The 14,293-nt window shown below is 34.7% G+C and overlaps 1 protein-coding gene across 2 annotated transcripts in view; it reads right to left on the minus strand.

Annotated features, from left to right (window-relative positions):
• Positions 1-14,293, minus strand: part of HSF2 (heat shock transcription factor 2) — a 35,172-nt gene that overhangs the window by 8,683 nt on the left and 12,196 nt on the right. For both annotated transcript variants that reach the window (XM_032274908.1, XM_032274907.1), the window contains exons 2-10: positions 11,144-11,252; positions 10,844-10,971; positions 9,981-10,105; positions 7,038-7,113; positions 5,207-5,268; positions 4,236-4,323; positions 2,173-2,321; positions 1,513-1,752; positions 800-905 (exon numbers count right to left, since the gene is read on the minus strand). In XM_032274908.1, coding sequence (XP_032130799.1) covers positions 800-905; positions 1,513-1,752; positions 2,173-2,321; positions 4,236-4,323; positions 5,207-5,268; positions 7,038-7,113; positions 9,981-10,105; positions 10,844-10,971; positions 11,144-11,252 — 1,083 coding nt within the window. The remainder of the gene's footprint in view (positions 1-799; positions 906-1,512; positions 1,753-2,172; positions 2,322-4,235; positions 4,324-5,206; positions 5,269-7,037; positions 7,114-9,980; positions 10,106-10,843; positions 10,972-11,143; positions 11,253-14,293) is intronic.

The following is a 14,293-nucleotide window of genomic DNA, read 5'->3' on the forward strand; positions in this document are numbered from 1 at the left end:
TAGCCTCTTTGTGAGGCTTTTAAAAGGGTAAGAAAAGCTGCAATGTAAGGCAAGAAACTGAGAAAAAAAAGCAACAAAATTTTCCAGGGTAAAGAGAGAAAACTGTTCACAACAGATAATGGAAATAGGAGACAGGACAAGACACATCTGAGCGGGACCAGGCTATGTAGGAAGCTTCAGATAAAGAAGGGAGGAATAGCAGGGACAAGAGGGAATAGAATAAGAAAGGTAGTTAGTGGCAGAAACGATAGATAAGAATTCTCAGTCCAGTCAATATTGAAGACAAGTTCATAGGGATAGTGATGGGGATTAGAAGAGGGGAACCTTGTGACTCAAAATATAAAAATGTAAAAAAAAAAGCAAATACATTAAAATATATTTGAGCAAAAAATGTTAATTCCCAGAGTATTAAAAGGTCTCTCCATGCTAATTTCCTGGCTATGTACCTCTATTACTAATTTCCACAAATTTCTATTTACTGACAATTTATTCTACAGCAAAACACAGAACAGCAACAAGTCCAGACAAGACCTGAATTTAACAGTACTGCTGAAAAGATCTGATATATTCTTACAGGGAGATTAGCTCAATTGCTACTCCGAGGCAGGTGGTGATCAGTCTCCTTCAACGTCCCAAACCTATTTTCTCATTCTTTCTGAAAACAAAATCATTAATTTAAAAAAAAAAAGAAAATGCAAAACAACCTATAGAATACAAAATAAAATAACGTATTGATTTTTAAATAATATACACAAATACACAAACTACCAGTACAGCAAAGATTACCCAAAGTACCTACATCAACCAGGAGATCTGGGTCTATGCTAAATTGTCTTCCTGATAGCATGGCTTGGAAGTCCTCTAAACTGCAATCAATACTGTCAAGATAATCCAACAGCTCAACCCTAAGGAAAAAAAAAATTTTTTTAATCAAATATCAGATGTCCTTGTTTTTATGTTTAAAAATCACCATTACAACCTGGTTACACAAGGTATTTCTAGCAGCAGCTGCAACCTTACCAGTTCTTAATCTTAAGAGATCCTATTCAAGAGTAGGAATTTCTGAAAATTTGGTTAACGGAAAATTCATAGCCTTTACAGAAAACTTTAGTATTTACAGAAAAACATTCTTCAGTAACAGTCTGATTTGCCTTTTGCCTCTACATTATTATAAAATGTTTTATCTCATTACTGATTATTACTAAGTTTTCTTTGTTATAAGTCCCTTACTATAAATTACATTATTCTGTAGTTCAGATACACAAATATATATAATCACAAACACTGTATGTATACTCAAAGCAAGTATATCATTAAAGGAATCTGAGAAACTATCAGGAAAATACCAAGACTGCTCTTGGGATGATTACAGAGCTCAATCCTGACCAAAACAGAGAAAGGCAGACTATCTGGGTTTATCATATGTAAAGAAGATCACTCAAAGAAAAACAGAACATGTGAAGTGAACAAAGCAAGCAAATAATTTTAGACAACATCTAGATGAGCACTCACTTTCCCAAAAGATTGATGTTATCATTCAAAATGGAATCCATCATGGTCACTGGATCTTCTGAGGTCAGACTGGATGAGCCATTTAACTGGACAGCACTAGACATGAGAGGGCTGCTTCCATCACTGCCTGAACTTAGGGATTCCCTAGCTGGTTCACTCTGCTCTCCACTCTGAATGACAGGTGCATACTCATCTTCATTGTCATCTTCAACGATGACAATATCAGGGTACTGGCTACAGCTAGATCAGCAATAAAAGAAAGAACCTATTACATTTTCAACTTTAGAAAGTTCATACTATCCATTCATTCAAAATGGAAACTCTCTCCCCACACCACATACTGAAAGGCTTAAATTTCTTGAATGAGCAGCTTAATCATAACATTGGTATTTCATAGTATAAAATACCACAAAGATTCAATGAGAAGTGCTTAACTCCAAACTAAAAATTAAAAATCAATTAATTTTCAATATACCTCCTTTGAAAGGAAGAGGAGGTGAGACTTTATCTGGTTGAATAATTTAGCTTAATTATTCAGTTTAATAATCCAAATGTGAAAAAGATTATTAGGTTTTCAAAGAACAAAGACATTTTGAATTTAGCTCTATAATAAGAAAAGTAATCAATATTTTCATACATTTTATCTCACAAACTCCTTACTTGGAGGGATCAGATATAACATCCTCATTAGTTTCTGGAATAACTGGGATATTTTCTTCATCTGCATTATCATCAGTAACATCATAAATAATGATGTCATCTGAAATCCTCTCCCTCGGCTTTAAACCTTCAGTCCTACTGTGCGGAACCTAAAATAAAAATTCAGAGAGAAAAATATATCTAAAAATCAAAATCATTGACTAACAAACAAGATATCATTTACAAAATAACTGAGCAACTACTATTTACTGAATCTCAGGGTGAGAAAAACAGGTATGTTCTCTGCTCTCATGGAACTTACATATTAATTGATACTAGTAGCACCAATTCACAGAGGTATGAGGTATATTAACTGCATGCTATACTTAACTACTACTTTTTCTGTAAGGGACCCTAAAGACAACATCCCTAAAAATGTTTCTATGGAAAGATCTTCAAATTTTAAAGTATTTTTTATGCGTAAAAAGTAAAAAAGTCTTAGGACTTTACACTAGATAGTTCAAGCACAACCAGACAGCCACTGTGCTGATAGGGATATTGTTTCAGCTCAAGCTACTCTGTTTTGAAAGGTGTTTTATTCTTATTCACTAAATAGCTTCACTAAGAGAAAAAAACGCACTTCAACTGTCTCAGTTACATGTTAGCTTGGCTTTTTAGCAATGATTTCTTAAACTTAAGCTATAGATATATTTAGGCCATAGTTGTATAATTAAACTGAGTTCAATCCTCTAAAGCAAAGTCAAGTCATTAATAAAATGCAAAAAAATATAAATTTCAATATTAGATAATACAGAGGCAAAAGATGTGAAGTATTTTAAAATATATAAACCCAGTTAAAAATTTAAAAATCCTCATCCACTTACATGAGCCTTCAATCCTAAAAACAGAATAGGTATACTCAATTATTTAGTAACAGTGGTGGGAAATCAGATGTGAGGTTAAGTCTGATAGTCCAAGAACATAAATCTTGTTACTTTAATAATAAATCTGAAGGACTATTTTGATTTCTGAAGTTTGAAAGTAATAATAGAAAGATAATAAAAAAGATCTGGACTTTGGACTGGACTAATTTGCCAGTGGATAGAAATTTGACAAATTATTCAGAAAGCCTGTGGCAAAAATGAAGGTAAAAATATTTTTAAATTGCTGAAGCAAAAAGCAGTCTAGATGGTACACATTCATAAAAAAAAGTTGAAAATAAAATAACCAATGGAAGAATGTAAAACCACATTAAATTATCATAATTATATTATCAAAATATTCAATTATTATAATCGAAATGAATAAGCCAGCTATAGTGGCTCATGCTTGTAATCCCAAAACTTTGGGAGGCTAAGGCAGGCAGATGGCTTGAGCCCACAAGTTTGAGACCAGCTTAGGTGACATGATGAAACCCCATCTCTACAAAAAATACAAAAATTTGCTGGGTGTGGTGGTGCACTCCTGTAGTCCCAGCTACTCAGGAGGCTGAGGCAGGAGAATCACAAGGGCCTAGGAGGAGGAGGTTGCAGTGAGCCAAGATCACACCACTGCACTCCAGGCTGGGTGACAGAGTGAAACTCCATCACAAACATACACAAAAAAATGAAATGAATAAACTAAATCTCTATGTTTAATAAATCTCAAAAGTAACACCAAGTTAAAAATAAAAGCTACACTGTAAAATAATATGCACAAAATGATATGATTTATATTAAGTTTAGACATACGCAAAATAATACCAAGTACTGCTCCTGGATTCACACATACATAATGGCCATGAGAATGACAGATACTAATTCAAGACAGTGATTACCTCTAGAATAGGGGGGAGAGTAACGAGGAGAGACAAGAGAGGGGGGAAGAAAAGAACTTGGAAACAGGCAACTGGAACAACTAGATTTGTGTATGATTTATTTCTTACAATAATCTAAAGCAAATAATAAAAATGTCACAATTTAACAAAGCTGTGGGATGAACACCTGAATTGTTATTCATCATACTTCTCTGAATATATGAAACACTCTCATAATAAAATTTCGTTTGAGACACTAATATAAAATGGACTCTAACTAAAAAGTTACTTTATGATGGTGATTATCAGTTGGTTCTTTGACTATGTGCTGAAACAGATTCTTCTTCTGGGCTCCATTAGTGTTTAGAAGTAGAGGCCTGAAAACCAGAAGGCATTTCAATGAAGCAAACATACAAGGAATTTAAACTCCCTCTACTAGCTTTCCCAAACACACACACATGCACACTCACTTTAATAATGAATAAAAAATTTCAGTAACAATAAACAAACTTAAAAATGATTACATCTTAGGAACAGAAATTGCTGGATGAGAATATCTAGAACTTTCAATTCTCCATTTTTCTACACTATTTTTGTTATAATAAACTATTCTGTCCAGTTATGCTTCACTGTTTACTGAACTACACAACTCTATGAACTGTATTTATATAGAAAAAAGAATAGTAATATCATGAGAACTAATTAGTGGAAGTAGTTAAGGCCATAAAGCTCTGATCATAATCAAGTTTTCCCCAAAACTTAGTATTACATTATCATTTTTTCCTTTCAACTTTTCCTTTGTCCATTATTCTTCTAACATTTTAGCTGTGATCATAGTAACTATGGACATTTATAGATATCACAACCCATGGCTGAGATACAGATTTAAAAAGACTATGAGTGGATCAAACTAAGAAAGGTCAAGTAGAACAAATTTTGATTTTTTTTTTTAACAAATGGCCTCTTTTTAAAAATTTTCCTCACTCAGGCCTTAAATAATGTGAATGAAAAGTGAATATTCTTTATTAACTGTATGTGTTTATAAAGTGACCATTTAGGCTATCCTTATCTTACAAACATCAGAAGAATGATAAAACTAAAAAATAATACCACTCTAGAAATTTTAAGAGTATAATTTAACAAAGGAGAATTGTTCTTTTGGAACAATAACCATATACGCAGCAAATGTAGGCTACTCGTGGTTAAACACTAAAAAGACTGTCTATGTACAGGCCATAATGCTTCATCATAAAAACTTACCTTTTACGTTTTAAACTCACAAGTTGGTTATTCTGAACCAATGTAACAATAAACTGGACAATCTGAAAAAAATAAATAAAAATTCTTTTACCATACTGTTAATTTTTTTGTTTCTATTATGTCTTATAAAACAAATTCAGATAATAATTTGTCCTCTATTCTAAGTCTCATAATTTCTCACTTATTAACACCTGAAATCTGGATGCACCTTACAACTGCCGTCTAAAGAAACTTACCAGCTTCCAGGCAGTTACTTGTTTTGGTGATAAGTACCAAACTTGCCTGGATGTAGATCCCAACTTTTTTACTTCAAATACTCTGCAGAAGATTGCATTATGGTGCAAAAGAGAAAACTGGTGTTTCATAGGCAACATTTTTCTTCCACCAGGTAACAGAGGCAAAAGAAACTGTCAGTTCCTTTAGAGTAGATCATAAAATTTTCGAGTTAGAAAAAGCTGATGGGTCAGGCGTGGTGGCTCATGCCTGTAACACCAACACTTTAGGAAGCCTAAGTAGAAGGAATGCTTTAGCCCAGGAGTTTCACACATATTATTCTCAATCCATGGCTGATAGTAAGCTCCAGGAGCAGAATAAAAACTATTAGTTGTCACCATGTATTATGTAAACAACACTCAACAAAACACAGAGATTCAAACTCAAATTTTAGCAGAGAGAATGTTAGCATTCACAAAAAACTGAAATGTCATATACTATTTTACCAACTATCCTTGTTTTTAGGGAAAAAAAATCTACAGATTATGGAGCTAATATATCACCAAAACACTGTTTCTGAAAAATATTAACAGACTGTTTCCATAAAGTACAGGTTAAGGTACATCTATTATTTTAAATCAATTATTCTTAACAAGGGTGCACATTAGAGTTGCCTATGAAAGTTTAAAAAATATATGTAATTGGACTAAACACTTAGAACTGAATTCTAATACATTCAACCTTCACTTGCACACTGATCTTTTTTTTTTTTTTTTTTTAAAAAAGCAGATCTATGTTGGCTACTGGCCACAGGCTGTAACTGCTATCCATCTCTGCTTCAAGCCTTCTCCATTAGACACAGATCCTGTCAGTCACAATCCTATTTTTAGTTCAAGGGCCTTCTAAGCAGAAGCAATCAGAAGCTCCCCATCAAAAAACCTGTTGCTTAAACTCAGAGTCTAGTTTACTCATGAGCAAAAAATAGCTGCCTTAATTACTATGTTTCATCTCTTATTAGCAAATGAAAGCTGATATGCAAAGATTAAATCACAAGGACACAATATAACAGAGGGATTCCAACTCCTCTATTAAATTTTCAGCTCATATACTAAAATTTAAAATCCATTTTACAACACTAAGTTAACTGCTTTTCTGCACAGACTAACAGCATACATTGAAAATTCATTTTTGAACTCATAATTTGGTCAAATGATTTGAAAATATTTGTCATTCATCTTCTGAGACTTTATGCCTTTTATAATAAAAACAAACCAACAAAAAAAATAGTAAGACTATACTAATTTTAAGTTAAGAAATTGGTAGTGTATTAACTAAGCTCATAAAATAAAGTATTTCAAAGTTGTTACATTAGGCAAAAGATCATTTACTAAAAGCTACTGAAACATGTGGAGTGACCATCTTCAGCTAATGAGAAATATTCTTTATTAAAAATATATAACACTTGGCTTAATTTGATATCATTTTTTACTTCTATCTGTGCACCCAATACGTAGGAAACTAAGATCAATCACTGACACCCAATACACACCTTTTTGGGTCACAAACAGTACTCATTAAACAAATGCAAATTATGGTCCTGGGGAAAAGAACTTCTTACCTTTCGAATAACTTGTTGCTGTTGTGCATGTTTTGCTCGTAATTCTGATACCTCTTTCCAAAGGGACTCATTCTCACTATAATTTATTAAGTAACAAAACAGACAAAAATCAGTCAGAAAACCAGGCCTCATTATCTTTAATTAAGGATACCAGATAAATTAACTACACTTGTTTTTACTGTATATTTTTTCTGAGACCAAGAGAACTTTGGTTCAATTACACAGGAATGACAACTACCTTGACACAACTCCTGAATCATTCCTTTTTTTTAAGATGAAGCCTTGCTCTGTCACCCAGGCTGGAGTACAGTGGTACAATCTCAGGCCATTGCAACCTTCAACTCTTGGGTTCAAGCAATTCTTGTGCCTCAGCCTCCTGAGTAACTGGGATTACAAGCATGTACCACCACAATAAGCTAATTTTTTGTATGTATTTTTAGTAGAGACAGGGTTTTGCCATATTGGCCAGGCTGGTCTCAAATGCCTGACCTCTCAGGTGATCCACCCACCGCAGCCTCCCAAAGTGCTGGGATTACAGGCATGGGTCCACCACGCCCAGCCCCAGAATCATTTCTCCTTAATTGTATTTTCTGCTACTCATGGCAATATATACGTAAAAACTTAAGACATATGCCTACATCCATATAGTAGACGGCAATTTACACTTTTGACAATCTGACTCATTACTTCTTGCTTAAAAAAATAAGCTAATCTTTCAACTGTGGCTACCAAGTGAATTCAGGCCTTCCTAACCACCTTAGGAAACAAAGGGTAGTGATATATACCCAGCACTTACTATACTCCAGGCACTATGCTAACCACTTTATGTGTATTACTTATTTAAAACTTCTCTAAAAACCACCAAGAAATAAGTCACTATCTGTTTTATAGATGAGGAAACTGAGGTACAGAGACTTGAGGGGAATTGTTCAAGATCATACAAATAATTTGGTAAGTACTGAAGTCAAACTAAGGTCTGTCAGATTCTAAAACTATTTTAATTAAGATCTATCTCAAACAAAAGCATACGTAAACCACTAAAATGTTATTCTGAAAAAGCATATCCAATAACAAACCAGTAACTTGCCAAATACTAACAGCTTCTTCATTCAGCTTTTTTTAATTGAAACTGCACTGTGTTAAATATTAGCAGTGCAGATAATACTGAAAAGACATGATAGATACCCTACCTACTAAATGCTTTAATTTTCCATCTTTAATCTCCACAAGTCATCTTCTTAATCCAAACTAATATAAAAGGAACTGGAGATTTACACATAAAGCTATACAAAAGGAGATTTTCTTTAATATTTACTGAGTAACTACCGTATTTTTTCTGACTCAAATTTTAAAATGCTCTTATCTTCTTACTGAATAAAGATAAGTAGGGCTAGATGCTGTGGCTCACACCTATAATTCCAACATTTTGGGAGGCTGATGTGGGTGGATCACTTGAGGTCAGGAGTTTGAGAATAGCCTGGCCAACATGGTGAAATGCCATCTCTACTAAAAATGCAAAAATTAGCAAGTCGTGGTGGCACATGCCTATAATCCCAGCTACTAGGGAGGTTGAGGCACAAGAATCATTTGAACCCAGCAGACAGACGTTGCAGTGAGGTGAGATTAAGCCACTGCACTCCAGACTGGGTGACAGAGTAAAACTGTGTATCAAAAAAAAAAAAAGTTAGGAAGAAGACAAGACACAGAAGATGATTTGGGGATCACTTTCTTTGGCTGGGCACAGTGACTCGCACCTATAGGCCCAGCACTTTGGGAGGCTGGGGCAGGTGGATCATCTGACGTCAGGAGTTTGAGATCAGTCTGGCCAACATGGTGAAACCCCATCTCTACTAAAATATAAAATTTAGCCAGGTGTGGTGGGAGACTGTAATCCTAGCTACTCAGGAGGCTAAGGCACAAGAATTACTTGAACCTGAGAGGTAGAGGTTACAGTGAGCCAAGATCGTGCCACTGCATTCCAGCCTGGCTGACGGAGTGAGACTTTATCTTTAAAAAAAAAAAAGATCTGGGGATCACTTTCTTTAAGGGCTAAAACTGAGGTCCAAGGAACTGGCTCAAAGTAAAGTTAGTATACACAAGAGACATACAGTAAGCAAGTGGTTAAATACACAGAAGTGAAATCCTAAAGCTTATTCAAAAAAGAAATCAAAGTTCAAGGTTCCTCTTTTAATGAAGATACCTGAGTTATGATTAACTAAAGTAATGTTCCACATTTGATTTGGAAGAGAGAATACGTAAACTAACTTTGGCAAGCCCTTGGCATCTATTAGGATACAGAAAAATTCCAACTACTTACTAAGAAGAGCAATACACCATCTTCTCATATACAAGTTATTGTATGGCAAGTTAGAATACGGTACCAAGAAATGTAGTAAAATAAAATGAAGCATCTTTCTGTAGCTAAAAGGTCTGAATAATACTTTTCCAAATCTACATGAAATGAGTATCAAGCAGGGCAACTCTCTTGTATCACTATTTTCCATTTTTTTTGTGTTTCCTACTTTTTCATAAGAGTTAGTCCACACAGAAGTCTTAAGAGATAGCCATTAAACAAAGGATGGGTAACATATAGCATTTTTATGTCATATGCCCTCACTGTCTGTGAACACCATATGAGCTAACCTAAGTAGAATCCTATTTCTTACATCATCTTAAAGATCTACTGTCTATCATTAAAACTTATACATCAAACTGTTTTGATATGCTTAGGTTTATATCTTCTGACTATCATAATTAAAACAATATTAGGGTAAAGTCTATGGCCACAAATCAAAGTAAGGGGAATGAATACTTGCAGAAAAATGATCTTTGATCTTGGCTTCAACAAAGTGATCTGAAAACATCAGATAACCTCCAAACTCAACACACATAGACACATACCCAATTTCCATATTAAAATTTTATTTGGAAATAAAACTTTACCTTTTTAATTCAGAAAGCCTGGACTCAATAGTTTCCTGTTTTATTTGAACCTTCTGAGCACTACTTATAATTTTTGTTAAATCTTCCTGACGGATTTTGTTTTCTTCTGGTTTTGAAGATGAAACCTTTTTAAAAAGTAAATTTAGAAAATCAAAAAAACAGTAAATACCCATGATTGTAATTCAAAGCTTCCCTATACGATGAGGTTTTCGTAGCCTGTTCAGGAAGTAAGATCTGGTTCCAAACGCCTGGGATGAAATTCGAGGGAAAGAATAAACTTCACAGCTCAATAGGAGAGGAAGCAAGGAATAATCTACTTTAAACAAACAAAAAATTTAATGTGAAGCAGGAATATCTTCAGGTCTTTTTTGCTCCCCTCCTGCCAAGCTCCCTGCAATTTCCCCCAAGCCTCTTTATTACTACATTCCACATTTAATTAAATTTATGCAGTAATAGCTTCATGCTAGGCCATTTTCTTTCACGGTCCACCCCTTTTAGATTTAGTAAAATATCTTATTTTAACAAAATATATTATGCATTAAAAATGTATTACTGAATGTCTATAATGTGGGCATATTTATATTATTAGAAGAGACTTATTTTGGGCACTGGATATACAATAGCAAACTATAGAAGAAGCCCTCCAGGGTGCTGATATTCTAGCAGGAACTTACTTTTTTTAAAAAATAACTTAGGAAAATATAAAGGGAAACAATTAATTAAAACTTTCTAAGTCTAATTCATCCCAAAAAGGAACAGTTGTGTATTTCTCTACATTCTTACTTTCAACAGGTGAAATAAAAATCTTGGCTAAGTACACTCCAGGTCAATACTGTAATTAGCTCATGTTCACAATAGCTCACCTTCCTTTTAATGTTCTCCAACAAGTCATCCTGTCCTTGTTTGAAGTAAGGATGCTGAAATTCTACAGGACCATCTCTTTCCTGCTTTACAATTCCAGAGTCAATATGTACTACTTTACGGAAACCATCTGAAAAAGTTTAAAAATTTAAATGACTAAAATAAACATGTCAAAATTTGGCAGTGCTTGTATGGGATATGTTTTTCTTTACCATTCTAATGAGAAAAAAATGGTTTAATCAGTAGCTGATAACAGTACTCGAAAGAAAATCTACTCCAAATAAACTGCTGTCCATACTCACACATATTCAGTTGCCTCACAAAGCTTGCCATGTTATTATGCTTGAAATATTTGGGAAGAATTTCCTTTGCAAATCGTTGCTCATCCAAGACCAGAAAACTCTGGCCATTCTGTGGGGGGGAAAAAAGAAAAGGTCAAAAGTTAAGCTCCTATGACACATGGTGATATATTTATATACCTCAAAACTGTCATGAGTAGTCCTTCCTTGATGCCTTCAGATCAACACTCTATTCTTGATAAAAAGAACAAGAAACAAATTGCAATTAAGTAGCAAATTGCAACTAAGCTTTTTGATGTCAACCTCAAAAGTTTAGGAATATATCTCAAACCAAGAGCCATGTCATACTCTATGGTGAAATATTAGAAGAATTTCCATTAAAGCAGAAATGAGAAAAAGAAATACGATATGTAGCCAGCATAATTATTTAACATTGTTTTAAAACTAGTACAATTAATAACAACAACAAAAAAAAAGACTTTGAGAGGAAGCAGCAGTTTATAACTATCTGCAGTAGACATAATTGTATCTCTGTAAAATCAATTAAAAAACCCTTTAAGAATTCAGTAAACTATCTGATTACTAAATAGTAAAAGTCACTAGTGTTTTTCTCTACAAAAAAAACAAACAACTGAAAACACTACAAAAATAATCAAAATAGCATGGTACTGGCACAAAGACAGACATATAGATCAATGAAATGAAATAGCCCAGAAATAAACCCTACCAAAGGATTTCTGACAAATGTGTCAGGATCATTCAATAGGAAAAGAACAGTCCTTTCAACAAATGGTGCTGAGAAAACTGGGTACTGACATACAAAGAATGAAGTTAGACCTTCATGTGATACCGTATATAAAAACTAACTTAAAATGAATAAAAAGATTTCCTGTTTAATTAATGGTGTTGGGAAAACTGGCTAGCCATGTGCAGAAAGAAGAAACTGGACCCCTTCCTGACACTTTACACTAAAATTAACTCCAGATGGATTAAAGACTTAAACACAAGACCTAAAACCCTAGAAGAAAATCTAGGCAAAACCATTCAGAACATAGGCATAGGCAAGGATTTCATGACCAAAACACCAAAAGCATTAGCAACAAAAGCCAAAATAGACAAATGGGCCCTAATCAAACTCCACAGCTTCTGCACAGCAAAAGAAACAGTCATTAGAGTGAATCGGCAACCAAGAGGATGGGAAAAAATTTTTGCAGTCTACCCATCTGACAAAGGGCTGATATCCAGAATCTACAAAGAACTAAAACAGATTTACAAGAAAAAAATAAACATGCTCATTCAAAAGCGGGCGAAGGAAATGAACAGACACTTTTCAAAGAAGACATATATGAGGCCAACAAACATATGAAAAAATGCTCATCATCACCAGTCATTAGAGAAATGCAAACCAAAACTACATTGAGATACCATCTCACGCCAGTTAGAATGGCGATCATTAAAAATTCTAGAGACAATAGATGCTGGAGAGGATGTGGAGAAACAGGAACACTTTAACACTGTTGGTGGGAGGGTAAATTAGTTCAACCATTGTGGAAGACAGTGTGGCGATTCCTCAAGGATCTAGAAATAGAAATTCCATTTGACCCAGCAATCCCATTACCGGCTATATATCCAAAGAATTATAAATCGTTCTACTATAAGGACACATGCACACGAATGTTCACTGCAGCACTGTTTACGATAGCAAAGACCTGGAACCAACCCAAATGCCCATAGATGATAGACTGGACAGGGAAAATGTGGCACATATACACCATGGAACACTATGCAGCCATCAAAAATGATGAGTTTGTGTCCTTTGTAGGGACGTGGATGAACCTGGAAACATCATTCTCAGCAAACTGTGACAGAACAGAAAATCAAACACCACATGTTCTCACTCACAGGTGGGTGTTGAACAATGAGAACACATGGACACAGGGAGGGGAGCATCACATATTGGGGTCTGTCAGGGGGAAATAGGGGAGGGCCAGTGGGGGGTGGGGAGTTGGGGAGAGATAGCATGGGGAGAAATGCCAGATATAGGTGATGGGGAGGAAGAGCAAATCACACTGCCATGTATGTACCTATGCAATAATCTTGCATGTTCTTCACATGTACCCCAAAACCTAAAATGCAATAAAAAAATTAAAAAAAAAAAAAAGACAATAGTCTTATTGTGAAAGCAATTTTCAGCTTGGGTTTTTGTACTTGAAGCTGAAAACCTTCTGATACAGATCTATTAACTGTACTTATATTTCCCTCCATATTTCAGGTAATAGTTGTTTCATGGAGGGAAATATGAGTATAGTTAATATATCTGTGTAAAAGTATATCTTATCTTGGTATACTCTTCAGAGATATAAACATGCAAACCACACACACACACACACACAAACACACCAGGAGTTTCCACTACAAATCAGTGCAGTAACAAACAATCCCCAAATCTCAGTGACTTAAAACAACACATGTTTATTTCTTGCCATGCCTGTTGCTCATGTCTACTGTGAGTTGGCTCTCTGTCATCCTCTCTGGGACGGAGACTGATGGAGAGCACTAACTTGAAAAATTGCATGTCACTGCAGCAGAGGTCAAAAGACATCCTACAGATCTCATGCTGGCAATTGGATGCTGTAGCCCAGAAGTGACACACATCATTTCCTCTTCCAACTCACTGGCCAGAACTAGTCATACAACCCTGCCCAATCACAGGACGAGGAAATGCAATGGGACCAGGTACTTGGAGTGGGAGGAGAAGTGGAACAGCACTAAAGACTACCAACATTTACTAAGTACTGAAGCTGCTAAATAGGGCTATTTAACAGAGGAGGAGAAATGAGGGGTGGTCGGTAAATAACGGAAAGAGTTTTGTTGTTGTTAGCATTTGGATTTTCTTAAACCTTGAAAGACTGAAGTATGACCATAGAGATAAGTGCACAAACCGTAAATGTACAGCTCAATGAATTGTCAGAAAGTGAACTCATTTGTAAAATTATCACCTAGATCAAGAAATAAAATATTACCAGTTCCCTAGAAAAAAAAAGACCTAAACATAAGCGCTAAAGAAAACTTAACAATACTAGGGCAAAAGCTTCATGACGTTAGATTTGGCAATGATTTCTTAAATGTAACACTAAAAGTATAGGTAACAAA

The sequence above is a fragment of the Sapajus apella genome, unplaced genomic scaffold (genome assembly GCF_009761245.1).
Source record: "Sapajus apella isolate SASKATOON/1434 unplaced genomic scaffold, GSC_monkey_1.0 scaffold6, whole genome shotgun sequence".
In the NCBI taxonomy this organism is placed as follows: Eukaryota; Metazoa; Chordata; class Mammalia; order Primates; family Cebidae; genus Sapajus; species Sapajus apella.